The 20,370-nt window shown below is 39.5% G+C and overlaps 1 protein-coding gene and 1 long non-coding RNA gene across 4 annotated transcripts in view; one reads left to right on the forward strand and one right to left on the reverse strand.

The window, feature by feature from the left end:
* Positions 1-13,547, forward strand: part of pax5 (paired box 5) — a 58,985-nt gene extending 45,438 nt beyond the window's left edge. For all 3 annotated transcript variants that reach the window (XM_007551944.2, XM_016671440.1, XM_016671439.1), the window contains exons 8-11: positions 1,351-1,452; positions 4,911-4,997; positions 5,578-5,664; positions 8,088-13,547. In XM_007551944.2, coding sequence (XP_007552006.1) covers positions 1,351-1,452; positions 4,911-4,997; positions 5,578-5,664; positions 8,088-8,170 — 359 coding nt within the window. In that variant the 3' untranslated portion in view covers positions 8,171-13,547. The remainder of the gene's footprint in view (positions 1-1,350; positions 1,453-4,910; positions 4,998-5,577; positions 5,665-8,087) is intronic.
* Positions 13,548-14,258: 711 nt separating this feature from the next.
* LOC107836212 (uncharacterized) lies at positions 14,259-19,996 on the reverse strand. Its single transcript, XR_001662079.1, has 2 exons — positions 19,754-19,996; positions 14,259-16,606 (listed from the first exon to the last, which is right to left on the reverse strand). It is a non-coding gene; the product is annotated as an uncharacterized LOC107836212 (long non-coding RNA).
* Positions 19,997-20,370: the final 374 nt, after the last annotated feature.

The raw sequence follows: 20,370 nt of genomic DNA on the forward strand, positions 1-20,370 counted from the left end.
CTGGTGTTTAGCTCTATCCATCCTACCATCAGCTCAGCTCTGACCAGCTTTCCTGTGTCTGCTGAGAAAAATCATCTGCTCAGCATGATGCTGCCACCACCACGTTTCATCTTGAGGGGGGAGGGTTGTAGTGATAAGTGATAAGTAGCACTTTATACACAGACCAAAGAGATATATGTCTTGGTCTCTGCTGACCAGAGCATCTTCTTGTACATGTCCACTGTGTCCACCTCCATGGCTTGTAACAAACTGAAAAAAGGTTTTCCGGTTTCTAGGCTTCAACGTCTTTTTTTTTCTTGCCACTCAAGTGCTTTTGACAAGTGCCACAGATAAGTTTTACCATCGGGGCTGTGGATCTCTGCAGCTCTTTCAGAGTTAACATGAATTTCTTGGCAAATTTGATGATTAATGTTTTTTGATGGGATGTTCAAAGCTTGTTGCTTAAAATAGTCTGAATTACTTTTACGCTACGTTAACTTTATAAAAAGTTTTGAACACACATGCAGCATTCTCCTTCCAGCTCTGTTATGTCTCAAGTCATCATCTTCTTTGTCTTCCACACAAAATCTCCCCAAAAAAACCACTAAAGATTGAGGTTGTGAATAGTGTAGATGATGTTTCCTTTAAACCACTAATTGTAATAGCTTTTTTCCATACCATTCTCTCTTTATGAAAGATTTTACAGCCGTTTTTGCTTATTCCTCCCTTCCCTCCTCCTGCTTCCTCTTAGTTAGTGCTGGGTAAGTGGAGGGAAAGTGAATGGGATTGATGGTGTTAGTATCTGAGCTGCTTGTGATGATGATAAATGTGTGTGTGCAGACATCAGGAGGAGGGTGCTTGTGTGTGTGTGTGTGTGTGTGCGTGTGTGTGTGTGTGTGTGTGTGTGTGTGTGTGTGTGTGTATGTGATGATGATGAATGGAGGGTGCCCTCTCCTCACACTCCCAATGTCTACGGCACGCAAACATAGAGAAATGATTTGGGGCGACACACTGTCATGTAGTCTAATGCAGTTATATATCCCATCCACCTACTGACAGAAGGAGGAGGCGGTGGAGGAAACAATAGAATAGAGAGTCGCTAAATGAATAGATGCCAGAGGATGGGAAACAAGGAAGGAAGAAGCAAACGGAAGAGACACATCTTGAATGAGCCGCTGAAAGAGCAACATCCCAATGCTGCTACAGACATTTTTGGGTCCTGTGAGTTTTTAGATTAATAGAAATTTGTAGATCTCTGCACACAATTAACTGCTAGAGAGATAAGAACGATGATGATGGCATATTGGTGACTGTAATGACACAGAGAGGAGTGAGATACTGATAAGAGGACATTTTTCTGTGTCTTAACAGGTCGAGACCTGGCCAGCACAACTCTGCCGGGCTACCCTCCTCATGTGCCCCCAACTGGACAGGGCAGCTACTCCACTCCCTCTCTCACGGGCATGGTGCCGGGTGGGTATGCACACAAACATGCAAAAAAATATCACTTGTTTTACCTAGAGTAAACAAATTCACCCCAAAAGTTACCACATGGCAAAAAAAGGTCCGGGAAATAAAATGTCCACTTACAGAGGAGCATCTACAGGTTAGGGGAGATGACAGGGTAAGAGAATCTAACAGGATGACACTGAGTAATAAACACAGGACAGTACTGGTTTGCTTTCTGGATTGGGGCAAAAATTACCAAGGCACTGACAAAACCTTAAACTTGACAAAGGTCAAACCTTAAGTCAATGTTTTACCATAAACATCCATCTATCCTCTATATCCACTTACGTGGGGTCAGGTACATATCCTGTTGCAGTCGATGAGGCTACCAAGAAGCACTTTACACCCTGAATGGGTCACCTGTCCACCCATGAGTGCACACACTGACAACAAGTTAACTCAAGGCACTCAAGGTACAGATACTGCTGTGGAAAAAAACTAATTATTATCTCAAAAACTAACAAAACATACCCAGATTAGCGATGGACTTATTCTGAAGTCCCTATTAAGAAGAGCTTCATCTATTAAAGAATAATTAACAGCATCTGGATTTTTAGGTGGGACCTTGTTGTCAAATGTGACTGGTGTTCAGTCTGGAGGCCGGCTGAATTTTTCAGACATTGCTTTTGAGCCGTAGCACACTTTCACACCACAGCTGCACAGTCGTCTTGAAATGGACCTGATTTTATTTCTTTGGATGGTCCACAACATTTAGGGAGAAGGGATAGCTGGTGCAGACCAAACAAATGCACTCTGGACTCTGAGAAATAATCAGTTTTCTTGAATCTTGCTGCCATTTGCTTATTGTTATTAAGCAAACAGCCAATCCAGCAAGAGTGTGATCTGAATACTTCTCTTTTCATACGTGGCTACATCAAGATGTCAAATTCTCTCTTTCCTAGCAGTCTTTTTCTGTACATAGAGTACCATGCTGGATAGTTTGCTGCCTTGCATGCTGCTCATACTGGCAAGTTTCTTCTGATATTTTGCAGTTGTTGCAATCATATGATGCTTTAAAAGGTGCAAAAAACTAAACAAATGTGCAGTATTTTTCGACATTCCCTGCCAAGTTTAACTGAGTCTGTCGGATTATCCCAGTGTGAAAACATTCGGTTTTTGCAGGGTTTGCAGTTCTCCTTTTGCAGAACGAGTTTCTACTGTACAGGAAGTACTGGTGTCATGTTGGGGATGTACTTAGTCCAAAAGCATGACGCTATAACAAGCCGCTATGTGATCCTTTACCTGGTAGTATGAAAGGCATGTTATATGTTTTAAGTTCCCAACAAAAACAAACTCAAATATTGAATCTGACTTCCTTTAAAGTGATTCTGTTATCTTACAGCAGATCCATAAACATGAGTTGAGTTTCTATAGTGTATGCATTGTGTGTGTGTGTGTGTGTGTGTCGGAAGAGCATACACGGGAGTGCCACTTCCTCTTCCTTTTCTGTCTGCCGTGGCTGACAGTGGTCCCGGAGGGTGGCATTTGTGCTCGTATACCTGTGTAAGCTGTGTGTTGGAGGCTCTATATGTGTGTGTTTTTCTCTGTGTATCATTAGAAAGCAGCCACAGTAGCACAGCTGTCCCTCCTCAACATTAGTAATTTGTTTTTAATGAGAATCGCCAGTGACCCACGACTAATTCATTCATTCCCTTCCACTCCGCCTTCCACTGCACTTTTGTGTTTCAATCCTGGAACGCTGTTCTTCTTCTCTCTTTTCTCGACACTCACACCAGGAGCGGTGGTGTGAGTGGTCCACAGCAGTTAAAGATACTGCTGTGGAAATATGGAAACACAAGGCCCAAAACAATGTTGTTTGCACGCTGTTGTCTCTGTGTATTCCCAGCCATTCACACACACACACATACACACATATCCATGAATTGATGTACACACTGAGTCTCAGTGGACATGTAGGAACAGCACGTCTAAAGATGGGTAACCCTGTCGCCCTGTCCCACTGTGCTGTCCTCGGCTTTGACAGGATATTTGAGTGTGTGTTTGGGCTGGTGCGTGCCATTGTTTGTGTGTTTGTTTTTGACAGTGTCTGTGTGTGCGACCTTGACACCGAGCTACACCAGGGAGACCCCTGAGCTTTCTTCCCTACTCCTCTCTACCCTCCGTCTCGCGTCTGCTAAACAACCTGACACATCGCCGTCACCGCGGCGATGACAAGGGAGAGGATGTTCGCGCCCGGGGGTGCCATGGAGACCACATCCTGAGACCCCCACCTGACAGACGCAACTAAATGTACACTCGCAAAAAGGAAAACGTGCGCGCACGAAAACACACTGCTAACGTCGCCGTTGAAGTTTCTCTTCAGTGAATTTTTAAAAGCCGACTCCATGAGCTGGCTAGAAGTGTTGAAAGAGATAATCTAGGAACTTTGACTTGCCAGCTTTGCTTTATCTCAGCACTCCTCTGCCAAATTATCCTCCTTTTTGTTCACTCTGTCTAATATCATACCTTCATTAAGCAAGCAACTCTCTTCTGCTGTTCCCCTTCCCACTCCGTCTCTCTGTCTCCTTCTCTCTGCAGCAGGGGTGCTGACACTCGGAGGGGGTGTAGGAAAGCACTGAGGCAGAACCGACAGAACGAGAGGCAGGGAAGAGGAATGGGTTGGAGGGGGTGAGAGGGAGGCAGAACGGAGGGAGGGGGCATCAGGGTCTGTGACTGTCAGCTATGGGAGAGGGATCCCCTGGGAGGAGGGATGGTTCAGGAGGAAAAAAAATAAAAGAAAGAGCAAAAGACTGAGAAAAGGAGAGTAAGTCAACAGAGAAATGGGGGGAAGAAGTAGAGGAGAATGTTGTTTTGATGTGAAGGGTGACGGGTGGTCTGTACTCAGGCGGACCAGAGGAGAAAGGAGAAAAATAAAGATAAAAGATTGGAAGGAGGCGAGGGAGGAGAAGACATGAGGAAGAGTAGACCCCAGACAGTGAGTAGTAAATGAGGGAGAAAAGCTAACCTATCATCCACTGGGTGGAAGGACCGCTGCAGTCTGACTGAGCTCTCCAACTCAGACACATTCAACTAGTCTGAGTGTGTTAGGAAGACGGGATAGAGGTTCATGTTCAGTGTGTATGAGAAATAACTAAACTAAACAAAAATTAATATAAAAAAGTTAGGATGAGCTATAAACCATAATAAATCATGCCAAGGAAATGATCTAAACATAACAAATGTGAAATTAAAGCTTAGCTAAAATAGTTTAAACTAAATTGGTTAAACTAACTTAAACTAATAAAACTAAATACCTTAAACTACATGATGTATTAAACTAAACTAAAACAGGCTAAACCAGTATAACATAAGACAAAATAATTAAACAAAGCTAAGTTAAAGACGTGGAACACCGTAGTTATTGTGTTCAGTTCCTTGTTGTTTCTCAACATACTGTGTTTTCTGTTTGTGCTTTCTTTCAGGGGGAGATTTTTCTGGAAGTCCATATTCCCACCCACAGTATTCCACGTACAATGAATCATGGAGATTTCCAAACCCTAGCCTATTAGGTTGGTATATCACAAATATTTATATGCAAATATGAATAAATGTGCTACTGAATGTCATTTAATTTTGCCAAAACCCTTGTTCCGATGGCTACATAGCTTCCCTTTACTGTCTCTTACACTGAAGTGGATTGTAAAAATCTTTCGCAATATTCTTCATATACAAGGATGAAGAGAAGAGAAGTGAGGAACTGGGGACAGCAGGTTATAGAAAGTGGGTTTTATGATAGAATTGTAAACTGAATTTGTAATCAAAAAAGCTGCCAAGAGGCCGCTGGTGATTCAGAAGTATCTGTAGAGATCTGGTCTCAGGTGGTGAAGTCTGTAAACAATTGTCATAAGAAATCCTGAAGAAGTCCCCTTTGCAGTTTGCAACAAGTCATGCAGGTGACACAGCGAACATATGGAAGAAGTTGATCTGCTTGGATGAGGCCAAACTAGAGCAATGTGTGGTAGAAAACTTAAAACACACATCAGCCTGAGCAAACCATCCACACGGTTAAGACGACGAAGACATGCAGAGTCCTTCCCACCTTCTCCTTTCCTCTCATCAATTTTCCTGCTTCCCTCCATCCCTCTGCAGTGTTTCAGCAGGACTATGGGTCTCTCCTGGGGACGGAGATCGGCTGCTCGTCCAGTCTCTTCACCAGTCAGGCAGGACAAATGCAAGGTAGGTGGAAAGAGAGGGAGTAAAAGAGAAAAGTCACTTCATAAGCAAGCAGTTGATGAGAAGCAAATTCAGTGGAGTAAACCAATGGAAGAATGTGTGGAGAACGAGAGATTCAGGTTTGGAGACGCCAAAGCTGGAGAAAAAGAACGAAATGCCAAAATGAGTAAATCTCCTGTTTTAAAAGTAAAACCAGGGGAGAGAGTTTCTAAAATCTAGAGTGGGACTAAAGAGTTTGTCAGTTCGACTTAATGCCTCACTTCCCCAAAGACGCTCCCGAGATTACCTGTGGACAGACACAACCTGTCGGCGTTCAGCTGCTCTGATTGATGGAAGGGACAGAGACAGGTGTGTGTATTAAGGTGAGAGGGAGAGGGTTTCTGTGTGTGCTCTTGGGGTTATGGTATTGAATTGACCTCCTCCCTGGAGAGAGAATAGACTCAAGGGATCAGTGGTGGTAGAGCTGTACTTGGCGTGTCAACTTGGACTGTCACTTGGACGGTGAGAGGAGTATCTCTGTGAGGGGGGAGGAGGGGAGTCGCCGAGAGAGAAAGAAAGTCAAGCCCAATCTATTGGTTGTACGTGAAAGAGAGACTATTTTTTCTGCCATTAGCCTCATCAGCTCATGTCATCTCTTGCCTGCCTTTCACTGCTCCGCTCCGCGCTGAAATATAATCTTAGCAGAAAATTGAAGCCACTCATTTCACATTTACTCTGCATTTAAAAAGAGAATTCAGATTTATTACAGAGCGAGTCATATTTTTGTCATTTTAACCATCATTCCTATCTGTAATAGAAATGACTCTGTCCAACGTAATTACTGAGATTCATGAGCATGATGACATTGTGACCGAAATCCGGGGTGGGGGGGAGAAATGAGCTGGAGATGGTGAAAAAAGGTTTAAGGTATTACAATATATATGTTTTCTTGTAAAATTCTTGATTTATGACCATAATTTAAATCAGAATTATTGTAACAAACATCATAAAAGTATAAAACAATCCCAGTATCTGCACTTAGTTTGGAGACATGTAGCACGCCTTCATTTCCTGTTTTGATGCAGTGGATGTTAATAAAGCTCCTTTGTTTCTCTGCAGTCATTTGCGGTAAAAGGAGGCAATGGTTCAGCATTAGCCACTTTTGAAATAAAGATGAATTCAACAACTAAAAGTAAATTAATCTTTCTGAAGAATTAGAAGAATTTATTCTAAATACATTCATTCAGTTGGAGGAAAAATTCCACTTGAAGAGAAATTATTTTTAAAAAAATTAAATGAAATAGGACAACATCTCTTCTAAATGCCCTGGAAAGCTTGACTAAGTGTACAGCATTGTGAATTCTTTGAAATACAGGGATCTGTTAATATTAAAGATCTGTTAATAATAAAGATCTGTTAATAATAAGGATCTGTTAATAATAATACCTTTGCACTGAACAAGAGATCTTTCAGCAAGACAAGTTATTTAAAACACAGGGGCAAATTAAAAATTATTCTTTTTTGTTTTACATTATAAGTTACATGCAGTTTGAGGATTTTGTCAGTAGATGTCACTATATTATGTCACTATATCACACAAACCGATTACTAATAGATAAGAAAAAAAGATAAATTATGAAAATAAATTACTTTTTTGCTTTTTGATCAGTATAAATTCATAGTGAAAAAGTGAGTACACCCCATTTAAATTGTATTATTTTGTTTAATAATGTCTTTGTAGAATCTGTTGTGAAGACCAGATCAGTTATTCAATAAAAATCTTAGAACTGACATATAATTGAGGCTTAATTTTCTTTTTACTATGCTTAACTTTTTACACTGCCAAAGTACGACCTTGTTTTTCTCTTTACTGATATTTGTGAATTGCTGCTGAGTCAAAAAATAAATTTGTGCTTCATTTCTTTATTTTGAACCCACACTTTGCCACTTCATCCCAGCCTCCTTTCCTTTTATACCCAGAAACAACCATTTTGTACCAGTTCATTTCTATTGGTAGTCAAATGTTCTGATGTCTTGACGAGATAAATAATGATAAAAATTATTAAATTTCACACTTAATCTTATTTTATTGTATATATCTTATATTTTAGCTTCTGAAAAAGTATTGTGGTTCTCATTCCTTTTTATGCAAGTCAGATCTTGTGTAAAGTGCATGAAAAACGATAAAAAGCTGCACGAAAATGGCGAAGAAGCAAATTGAACAGCATTTGTTGCGAATATATACAAATTTAAAAAGAGAAAATTGGTTCATCTGCATTGCAAAACAACACACTGTATCCTGAAGAAGCATTTTACGTTAAATTACAAATATATATCTGTATATTATATCAAACTTTGAATGAAATGTTATGTAGTTTCTTCTTAAATTTTGAATTATTCATGTTTCAGACAGTTGAAAGAAATGTAACGTCTGTGTTTCTGTGCAGGATCACCGTATTATTACAGTGCAACGTCACGGGGAGCAGGCCCTGCTGCCACTGCAACAGCCTCCGCCTACGATCGCCACTGACCCCTCCAGAAAGAAGAGAAGGATGGAGAGCAGGAAGACCAGGGAGGAATAAATGGATAGCACCAGCACCGTTCAGTAAAAACCTGCCTGTATGAGCAAGGACTGAGGCAAGAAGGAGTTTTTCAGATCTTTTGACATCAGTGATGTTTGCTTTTTATTTGATTCCAAACCAACAAACACACACCTTGGCTTCAAAACAGTACTGCCTGGTTGTACATTACTGTACAAATACAGAAAACATTTTATTAAATGTACCATCACAAATTTGGACCCTCCTACATTATGTTCAGACTTTTTTTTTTCCATTCATGAAACCCAAGAAGTTAAGCTAGTTGTTTTGCTTCGAGACTGCTATATATTTGAACAAATCAGAGCAAATCCCTTCTTAGACAGTACTTTTTATGACTTGACATCAATCAATTTTCTATGCCATGCTGCAGTGGAGTGAAGACAATCCAATCCTCATAAATCTGAAAGACCAAAATCCTCCATGAGTTTATTCTACTTTGTTTTCTGTGGCTTCAACACAACTGATCTAGAAACACAATGTTAAATGAGTAACATCTTTTTATGGCAGAAGTTTGCCATCCCTCTATCTCTACTTTTTATTTTAATTGAGCCTTTTATACCAGCTGAGCACAAGGAAGTAAGTGTGTGGCAATAGTATTTATACCCTTTTCTGTTACGTTACAACCACAAACAGTGAAGGAAAAGAAAATTACTTTTTGTTTTGTTTTTTACTGATAAGCATCCTCATAGGTTGTAATGTAAAAAAAATTAAAAAAATAAAAAGTTCAAGGGGTATCAATACTTTGCCCTGTAAAGAAAGTTTGGCCAGGAGGCTGGAGTTAGTGTCCCAAAGTGGCATTTTATTTTTAGCTTTCTGGTTGTAAGACTCAGTAAAAACGTATCAAATGTGCAGCCTGATTAGCTCATCATCACCTATAATCACTGTTTAATGGTGGGGTTTGGCAGACATCAGCACTATTACCTAATAAAACCTGCATCCTCACAACATGGTTATATTTAGAGAACTGGCCGACCGATGCCAAAGATGGCAAGCACTCACTTGCTTGGAAATTGTTTGACTGGTAAACCAGAAGCATTTCTTAGCTTCCCCACATCATGTGCACAACAGCATTTTCGTACACCGAACGTGCAGACAGGTTAGAATCAAACTTGCTTGTGAAGGCACTGCAGAGATCTTAATAGATTCAAAACCTAAAGTTTTAATAACCTCTGACCTCTTTCTTTTCCTGACATAAATGCCAATGTTTTACCCAGTTTTGATCTGGTCGAAAGGAGAATGCTGAGTGATTGTTTTATTGTTTGCAATATTTCAGATAACCAGGTGAAAAATTAGTCTGTTTTCTAAGTTTCAGGCTGTCTCATTTTATCCATGCCTTCAGATCCATGCTTGAATTTAAGTGGTGCAAATGACATCAGACAGCTACAGTGTTTACCCTTTACAGATGTCTTCTGCTTCTTTCTTTCTAAACGACAAATGTATTTATTGAGGAGAAGAAAGCCATCAAAACCAGCTTCGCAATTTAATTTAACCCCCGTTTAATTTTACATTTACTGTGATGTAACAAATTGGTTTTGGTTCAGTTTAATCAGCCAAATCTCTGGACCTGTAAAATCAGGAAATCGGACATTCTCCAATCACACCTCAATGTAAAGCAAAAGTAACAGATAAGAGACAAAGTTATTGACAACTCTCAGTCTGACCAGAGCCACAACATAATTTTATAAGTCTTTCGGACAGTTGACAAATTCAGAAAACATCCAACACTTATGAACTTTCGCAGGAGTGGACAGCCTTCTAAAATTACTCACACGTTCATCCATAACCATAAGGTCCCCCCAAAAAACCAGAACAATTTCTGCAGGCCTGGCTTGCCTCAGTAAGAGTCAGTGGCGAAATTGTAATAAAAAAAAAAAAAAAACCCAAAGGCCGGCGAGGCATCTTGATTTTTCCTGGGAATTTAGGGAAACATTTTCTGGACTGGTTTGAAGAAAAGTGGAAACTATCTCTGAGGATTTCTGTGTCTGTACTTAAATCAGATGAGAAAATGTTTGATGATATGAAACATTAAGGTGTGACACCATAGCAGAAGCATAAGACATCTGCAAAGAGGCAAATATTTTCTCATAGCACTATACATGAATTTCAGTAAAGCACAACCTAAAATCTGAGCCCTCCACTATATGAACTGTTCAAAGAAACCAAAAGCTTTTCCACCTATTGTTGTCACTGTACATTAAGGTGCTATCCTAGCTCCCCAGCAAAGATTTTGTAGTCCTGTTCAAGAGCTATTTATCATGGAGGAGACACAGAGTAATATATTCAGAGGCTTTTCTGCGCTGCACTCCTGGGGGAGAGTAAACACTTGTTGTGATTTATGATCGTGTCATGTGCTAGAATAGTGATAATATGATGTGGATGACGATGCAGTTAATAATGAAATCTGAAAAACCTTCAGTAACAATAAGAAGTCTCTGTTTATAAATGTGATCAAACTGAGATTTTCCTGTTTATAGTTTGTTGCCTGGCACCAATCGACAGAGGTGTCTCCTGCAAATGTTCGGATCAAGAACCAGAAATCAACCCTTGTTTTCTCTCTCTCTGGTTCTCCTGTGCTGTCGATTACTTTTTTTTAAAACTCCCCAAAGATGGCTCCCCCTTGTGGATTGGCTGACAAAAGCACAAAGAGACTCAAATCACTGTTTTTATCGAGTTCTTCTCCCCTTCTTTCTGACTGCTTGTGTTGTTTGAGATACTGAAAGAACTCCTATAAAGCTTTGTTTTTATGAAAAAATCCGTGAAAGGTTTCTCCTTTTCTTTCAAGTTGACTTTGCTTTATTCCCTACATCACTTCTGCGCTGCGACAATTGCTTGACACCAGGGTTGAGGCCTTACCCATCACGTTTAGAATAGGATAGACTTGCCTTCTGGCGTTGATCTGAAATCAGTGTGTTGTTCTTCACACATGTCAGAGGGTGAGGGCAACATCTTCCTTGTTCGCAAGATTTAAAGAAATCAGTGAAACAGAAAACCATTTTATTTATTCCCGTTCAAATTTCAGAGTACAAGTTTTACTCATGAAAACAGCAAACAGCTGAAAGCCACTCGCTGTGGTTTTGGCTGTTATCTGCAAGTGTTTACAAAATCCTTGGTTTCCTTTCTTTATCATGGTTGGCTCGCTATAGTTCATCATTGCTGCTGTGCAGTTTTAGTAAACACCAAATCTGCAGTGGGGAACAAAACAGAGGTTTACGAACCTCTGCTAAGCAAGATCATTTTAAAATTGTACCCTTTCTTTGATCTTTTTGTTTTAAATAGTATTAGATTTGATCATTTTACATTTGTAAAAGTTCTTGATCTACATCGCTAAAGAAGAGTTCTGTGGCAGCGGACTAGCTGACCTGCTGGCCCACATCTCAGCTATTGGCTTTCCTTTTTTCTGTCTTTTTCTCTCAGTTCTTCTGAGGCATTACTGAACCACACCAGCTGAAAACAAGGACAGTGCCTTTGGTTTTATATATGTCGACATCCCCCTTACTGAACGTGAGACGCTAAAACTAAAATTGGCCTCACCGTCTCTTATATCTATTAAAATACTCTTGACATCTGCATTTGTAAATTCAAACAAACCTCTTGACAGCGACATAAAGCTTCACCTTCCACGCCTACAACTGATCTACCACAGTCTGAGTCCTAGATGAGGGAAATGAATGTGTGTTTTCAATCACAGACCTGCTAAACGTCATTCTCTTTTACCATCTCTAGAAATACATGGCAGCGTATTGCTCAGAAAAATTTTAATTGCTTATTTGTCAGTATTTTAACCGCTTTCACTCCTGACTTAAAACTTAATGTTCCCTTGTCTGTTTTGATAAAGTTGCCAAGATGTGCACTTTTGTAAACATCAGGCAGCTGTCTTGATGTAGACCTGAGAGCAGATCAATCAGTGAATCAATAGCTGTATCAGCTGCACTCCGCTTACTTTTACACTAGAACGTTCAGAAGCTGTCAATGTAGCCCACAAAGATGAAGTTATCTCATATTAAATGCCTTTTTTTATATATCTTAACAGCTTAAAGAAATATTTAAGTCAGCTAAAGTCTTTACTAGCAAAACTCTAATTTCTTCAGATGTCAATCAGCATCAAATCACTTCACAAAAAGTCTGTCATCTTAATGATCCTAATGAAAACAATCAGAAACTGTGAACAAGCCTTTAACATTCAACCCAGACTGTTTCAAATGAAATATTTATGTATTGTATGTAAAATGAGGGCAGGTCACCCCAAATACTGTAGAATGCTGTCTTGCAAGAGGAGAACAAGTACTAATATCGTGTGCAGATTTGTACAATGGCGCAGGAACACAATGTAAACTTATCAAGAGTTATAATATTTCTATGAATATTTCCTTATAGACAGAGGGTTTGACCTGGATCTGTGACTGAAATGTTCACATTCAAGAAATGCTGAATAAAACATTAGAAATGGATGCCACACAGGTAAAAACACCCGCTTCTTTTCAGATACAAATCTAACCCACACAAAAGATGCAACCCAGCCAGTTAATCAAAAATATTTACATTCACACGTTTATGGGGCGACGGCTTCAAACAAGCTAAACTTGGCGCCTGTTTCCTTTTGCAGCAAAGAATCAGCTGGCGATGCATTAACAGGATTATTTGTTAACTCTGCGTCTCGTAGTGAAACAGCGTCTCCTGCCACAGCTTTGACCCAATGGGTTCACATGGGGAGAGAAAGGATTGTCTCTGACCAGCAGTGGTTTTGATTTGCAGCTGTGACATTGACTGGGAGACTTGTCATTGCGGGTGGTAGTGTCTGTAGAAAGCGTGGCGGGCAGAGGCCACACACACGCACGCACACATGCTTATAGAAATATTAGTATAGACGCACTCTCTCCCTCCCTTTGTCCTCTGCAAAGTGGTGATCGCCCCTCCTCTTGTTCCCCTGCGTTCCCCAGGTGAGCCCAAACCTGCTGTGCCATCACAAGCTCGTCCCGTTTCTCCTCTCCCTGCCCCCCCCCCCAACCCCCGAATTCCTCGGCCCTAATCTCATCATATCTCATGCGCTCATCTTCCTCACTTCACTTCTCTGCTGTCCTCCTGTAGGACTGCCACACCACCAGGATAAGGTATCACAGAACTGTGTGGTGATTTCAAGCATGCCAGCTTTCTTAAAAAGCTCTCCTTGTTTCATCAGACAGCTCTGTTAAAAATCTGAGCAATCTTTTAGATCAGATCTTCCCCCTTGCAGTGCTATAAAAAATAATTTCCTCCTTTACAGATTTCCTGTTTCTGCTTTTCATTTATTTATTTTTTGACGTATTTATATTTCAGATCATAAAAAGATGACGTCAATTAAAACAAAAAGTAGTTTAATTATTAATGGAGGAGAAAAAAAAGCAATCCAAAATGGCAAAACCTCAGAACTGGTTTCACCATACCTTCAAGCGTTTGGGATATCTGACACTGAGTTTTTTTACATCTCAGTGGAGGAAGCATAGCCCACTAATCTCTGTTCTAATTCAGCCCCATTGGTGGGTTTTCCAACATAAACACATTGTTAAAGTACGCACCACTTCATACTAACTAGACTTTTTGGCAAGTAAAGTTTGTTTGGATAGAAGTTGGCTTTTGGGGTTCTTTTAGCCGACTTCCTGTTGGCTTTCAGGTTCTGTTTAAGCATTTGAGCTTGGCTAGTGAAAGGACAAAAAATGTGGCTAAAACGATTAACTTGTGATTTAACAAAAAACTTCTTTTTATTTTTATTCAAGTTATGTTTGTATAAAAAAATTCTTGAAATATTTAAGTGTGACGAAAAAGCAAAAGCAGTCTAAATCTGTAAGGGGTCTAATACTTTTTTACATCTCTGTAAGAGGGTTAAAAAAAAAGAAAACATTCAAAACCTGCTTCAGATCAAACAAACAAAAATCCAGCCCTGAATTCAGTCTTCTCTAAAATAGATAACATCCGTTATTTTGAATCCAGCTCCAAGTCAAATCAGAGGCAGAAATAAATGCAAATCAGGTTGTTTTTTTTTTGTTTTTTTTAAATTATGATTTTCCACCAAGTGTGCACTGCTCGACTGTATCTCAATATGAATCCCAAACCAGAGGGGAATTCAGCATCACATCTTGACAGCAATTAGTGGCACAATCTGTTCCATGCTTGCTGATATAACTAGGCTTCAGACAGATCTCACACTGAAGCGTTACAGAGTTCCCTACATCTTTATATTATTCAACTGTGGAAGAGAACTAATGCGCACGAATCAGCCTACAAAAACCTGACTTAAGCAGCTGTTTCAATCAAAAGAAGAAATAGATACATGAGTTCTCACCTTACTGTGGCCTTTTGTGTAACAATCTGGAGTTGTTTTAATATTATGTTGATTTTGTGTGTATGCTTGTGTGCGTATGTGTGTGTGTGTGTGTGTCCATGGCTTCCTATTTAGGCTGTTGAGGAGATATTTCTATCTGTGTTTTTGGCTAAAAATAATAATAAAAAAGTATGAACAAAAAACACAGGAATACAGAAATACATTGTGATGCAAAGACAAGGAATAAATTTGGTTTCAATATTTTCCTTTCTTCAAAATACAAACACAACTAAAAGAAAACATATCCGTTAACATTCACCAAAGCCTGTGATGCCTGTTTTAAATATTCGATTCTTGTACAAAAACATAAGAAAGGGCAGAAAAGACTTACAGATACATAAAATGAAGTATTGCCTTTGAATATTCTGGAGGGGATGGTTTGAGAAAAAAGTGAAATGCTTCTTTATGAAAATGTGTATGTTTTTTATTCAATTTTCTAGTAGTTGCAAACAAATCTTGGTGTTTTTTCTCTCTGTGTGTCGTGTGTTGTCTTAATATTTGAATGTATTTTACTGCAGTGCGACTTTGCCAAAGATATCATATCACTTGATTTCTCAACAACCCTCGTTTTACTTTTTGCCCCCGACTAGTAACTGGTTTTATCCCGAAAGCCGGAAATAAATGGTGACTTTGTTAAAAGGCTTATGTTTTCTATTTTCATGGTTATATTATGGTTATTTAATTTCCTGGCTTTGATTTTTACTGTGAAATTTTGAATTACAGTCTGCTTGATGCATCTCTTCATACTCAGTCTGTGTACCTGTCCATCTGTCCACCAGAGTGACTGTTTGTTGGTGAATTATTCCATTTATGTATCAGTAATGTGAAACTGAGAAGTAACTATTTGTAAATATTTGCCATAATTTTATTGGTCCTTCAGAATAAAAATAATTTTTTGGAAGTTAAATGCTCTGAGAGAGTTATTTGATCAACATTTAGGCGTTTACTTAAATGTTGGTTCTTTTCTTTGCAACACACAAAAGTGAACAGTTGATCTCTTTCCCTCCTTTTTGTCACCTCACAAATCAGAGTGAGTTTAGCCTCCCGGTGCTGCAGTCTTGGCTGTTGGCCGAGTCTTTGAGAGGCGGTGTGTGTGTGTGTGTGTGTGTGTCTGTGCTTCGGAGAGAAGGAAGTGGGAGAGGGGTGATAATAGGACACAAGCCACGACATGGCAACAACACGCCGCACACACAGAAAACAGCACATCCCCAGCTTGAGACATAGGCGCTGCTGTCCGCAGATTGGGTGTCTGCCCAGATCACTGAAACAGAAACAACTCCTGTGTGTGTGTGTGTGTGACTTTACTTTGGTTCTTTGCCAACAAACGGATGCCCTGTAAAAGTGTGGAAGAATGCATCACAGGGTGGAGGATTAACACTGAAGACGACCTTTTAACTTTATCTGTATTCCAACCATCAAGGTTACACCAACCAGGAAAAAACAAAACAAAAAGCTTAATAGTCCTTGTTGTTGTCTCTGGCATATATGTGGTTCGTTTTTGTCATCTTTTACAACAGCAATCAATACTTGGGAAGCTCCAAACAAATAAAATGTTCTTAAGCTCATCTTAAGTTGTTAAGTAATGATTTCATTCTGAATTTGTTTTTATGGGGGGGGAAGGTTCATCAAGAGGAAAAAAGCAACAATGTGGGAGGTTGTGTGTTTGTTTTTTTAACTATATTTGAACAGACAGAAATGTTATAGCAATATTGACAATATCACTTAATTCAACTATTGCAATTGAGCAATACAAACTGAAGAAACCGTCTTCTAAAATAGCTAATCTTACAGGCATATCAGATCAGGAGCACAGCATTCTAACATCTTCAATTCAAAGAAAGTTTAGTCTGTTTAAACCTCACACATTTAGTTCAGCGACGCGGTGAAGAGTGTCAGCTCCTCTTATCCTCCTGCTGATGACCAGAACAGGTACAACTTCGGGCTCTGCCCTGTGAGCCATCAGTTGCAGGTCCAGATCTCCGGCTTGCCCTCCAGTGGAGACCAGCAGCTCCTGAACAGAGAGAAGAATGACCACGCCTCAACAATGCAGATTCCTGACAAAAGAAAGACGGAGGCTTCAGAGACGGGTAGATTGCTACAAAAAGATTCTCAGTGAAATTATTTAATTCTAGCTACCAGTGGAACAGGTTTCGTAATTTTACTCTATCTGGAACATGATATTTTTTTTATGAAAATGCTTTGAGTAGAACAAAGATTAGAAATGTAAAACTAAGATTTTAAAGAATCATAGTAAGAAAAGGATGCTTTCACTTGTTTGGCAGCAACAACCTAAAGTTGTCATCGTCTGCAGGAGTTTATCACTTAAATCATAGTGGAAGAATGTGATGCTGTTCTTATTGATACCATTGCTTTAGCTCATGAAGGTTTTCAGATATTTATGTTCAGCTCTCTTTATTTTCCATAGAAACATTACAATCAACCTGCAGCCTGAGCCATGACATTATTTTCATTTTCAACCTTTCTGTTGCAGATGCCCATGTTTTTTAGAGAGAATCGTCCTCAGTGGTTTGTCCAAATATTCACAAACAATGTCAGTGTGAGCTGGTGTATCATTTGTCATATAAATCGTCTCACTAATTTGGAACTTGTTTAAAGCAGTAGGACACCCTCTGCTCTCTGTGCGCTCCTGTTGTAGGTTCAGATTACATAACAGCTAACACCTTTTACCTCTTCTCCTCCTTTCATCTCCCCCCTCACATGGCTTCCCATGAAACAGCCAAAGACAGACAACAGCGGTACTTATGGAGGCCAAGAAGTCATGCAAATTAACGTCAGTCAGCGTCTGTATATTTTGGCCCTCCTGAGCCCCTGTAGAGAGGAGGTGCGGGTCCAACTCAGTATAATTGGGCTTGAGATGATTAGCGAAGAGGACCTCATGCAGGAGAGAAAATGGGAAGAGATGCTGAAGATGTATTAGAAAAAGAGATATAAATTAAGCAGGAGGCAAAGCAGAAAGAATCCGACAAATAACTGAGAGGAAAAGGAACAAAGAGTGAAATGAGACGACATATTCATGACTTTCTTTGCATTTGCAGTTCTGCAAANGATTTTGATAATCAGTTTTATGATGGGTATAATTTTCATGTGTTTTCTTCATTCTATAATCATGGTGCTCATTATGCTTTTTTTTTTTGCAGATCTGTGAAACACAACAGAAACTCAGAAAATGTGATGAAATACACAGGAAAAACTACATCCTGAGCAGACAATGGACACAGCAAATTGAACTCCAATATAAATAAGTTGGTCTTTAAAATAAATAATTGCACATAAATATGCACGATGGGTAACATAGAGTGCATTTATGACTGTATTGAAGTCACACTTGCAATAAATTGCATGTAAAATTCATGAACGAAAAAAATGTATTAAAATCAGATATATCCGTTTCAAATGTTATATCCAGTTGCTTTCAAAAGTATTCACACACCTTGAAACTCTTAATATTTTTAAGTGTTAGGTAAAAATATATAGTCATCAATAGGTCTTCATTGTTATCTGCAACTTGCATTAATAAATAAAACCATAAATCAAAAATATATACAAATTTGTGGTTGTAAAATGTATCAAAATCTGAAAAAAGTAAAATGTATCCAAACTTTTGACATTTTATTTAATTGATAGCTTCCTTCCCTCTACGCTGACCTGTCAACTTGACATGATGTGGCACAATCTAATCTCTCTTGATAAAATTAACCTGCTTTATCATTGATAGTTAATAAGGCCATAAATCAGAAATGTGAACACTAAGTAATTTGTATTGTAAAAGAATTAGGATTATCCAACCATGTAGCCAGTTTGTAATATACTGATTCTGTTAAAAATAAGCACGGAAGGCAATCTTGGTGTACAGCATAAATTATAAAAATGTAGTTTGCCAATGCAACAACAGGCTAATTTCTATTAATTCACTGTGGTGTGCAAATAAAAGATGCAAACAAATAAATCCCCACAAACATTTGCAACCTGAGCAACTGGCCTAGCCAAGTTAACAACTTTGTAAGTGGTCGAATGGAGCCAGTTAAAGTGGTTCAGGCTCAGGATGCTTCTTAGGTGCCTCCCTTTTGAGGTTCTCTGGGTTTATCCCACTGGAATGAAACCCCAGGGCAGACATATAAAACACTGGAGGGACTGTTAACCCCTTCTGGAAACAACTGAACCTGTTGTTTTAATAGATGAAAGTGATAAAGGAACCTTTAATTTGTGAAAGTATCTCTATTTTTTTTTCTTTACTATTTTGTCTTCCAATAGTGTGTTTTATGACTCTGCAAGTGATGCAGGTATTTTGAAAATCCATTCACATGGCAAGCACACACACAGTCAAGTTGCCAGCAGATCTAATAAAGTGAAAATCTCTGACACACATAAAGCAAAAGAAATCTGTTTTGACCTTTTCACAGAAGGCCTTTGAACCTCCCACAATGAACCTCTACATGTTTCTCATTGTCCTTTCCGTCACAATCCGTGTTCATGATCACTCTGTCTTACACAATTCACAGAGCTACAAAACAGTTGTACTAATGAGCAGGGCATGATCAAAGTGCTTGTGTTGAGGTTCTCTGAGCAGTCTGAAGTGACGACACGGGTTTCCATGTTTTTGCTGCTCGGCCCATCACTCAAAGCCCTTCACTCACAGATATTGCATGCTACAAATGTCAGATCTTGGTTTGTGTGTATGTATGTGTGTGTGAATGGATGTCGGACCATTGACAGGCATGGAAGCAGCTTGTTGAACTAATAGCCTAACTAATGTGTCGACATTCCCCCTCCTCCTCCACCCTCAACAAAAAAACTGACATCGCTACTGTATGCTGAAAGACGAGGGAGGGAGGAGGAGAGGGATGAAACGGGAGAAAAAAGAGGATGGAAGTGGCTTGACAAGCGGCAGACCCCATCGCCCTCTGGTCTGACTCTGTCTATCTCCCCTTTGCTCCCAAAGGGTTTGTCTCTAAGGATAGTGCTATGATGAATAGGCCTGTCTAGGCTAACACAGAGGAGACCAATTAGAGAAAGAAAGAAGAAAAAGAGGAAGAACAGAAAAACAAGGAGAGAAACTGAAGCAAGGCTAGGAGACTGAACGGGAAAAAAGAGGAAGCAGACACATGGAGGAGATGGGATTCAGGAGAACTTAACACACTGTATGCTGGGAGAATTGCTGTCCATGTGTCCAGGGGCCTCGGTGGGAGAGCTGTCAGAGCTGAGGGAGTAGATGGGTGAGAGAGTCCAGCCTCCTAAGTCTTAACCTCCTTTGTCTCTGCAAGAGAGTCTCTGACAGCACAGATGCACAAGAAGGACCGTTCACTGATGTTCTGAGTTTCTTCTCCCTCCCTCCTTCATTCCACCTTTTACATAAAGACTTAGAAAACAACTGCTATATCTCACAATTAACTAAGACTCCTAGCTCAACAAATAACTTTGTTTTATTACTTTCATTGTGAAGAGGAAAAGAAGAAATGGTAATAAACCTTCTGAAAAATTAAACAAAATATCTGCTGAAAGCTTCTTATTTGATTGGGAAAACAGTATTTGAATCGTTCTTGGTTGACCCCTCCCCTGAAGCCATCTTTGCCATTAGAAACTATTGGGTCTCTAATGGCAAAAGTTAAAACAAAATACGATAAAATAAGATAATAATAGCCATCAGGATCACTGGAGTACTCAAACCCCTCCACCACGTTAAGGTGACGATTCCCCGGAGGGGTCCTCGGCGAACCCCATCAAATCAGTCATAAAACCAATTTGATGACATCCCCC

Source organism: Poecilia formosa, unplaced genomic scaffold (assembly GCF_000485575.1).
Source record: "Poecilia formosa unplaced genomic scaffold, Poecilia_formosa-5.1.2 Scaffold44, whole genome shotgun sequence".
Classification (NCBI taxonomy): domain Eukaryota; kingdom Metazoa; phylum Chordata; class Actinopteri; order Cyprinodontiformes; family Poeciliidae; genus Poecilia; species Poecilia formosa.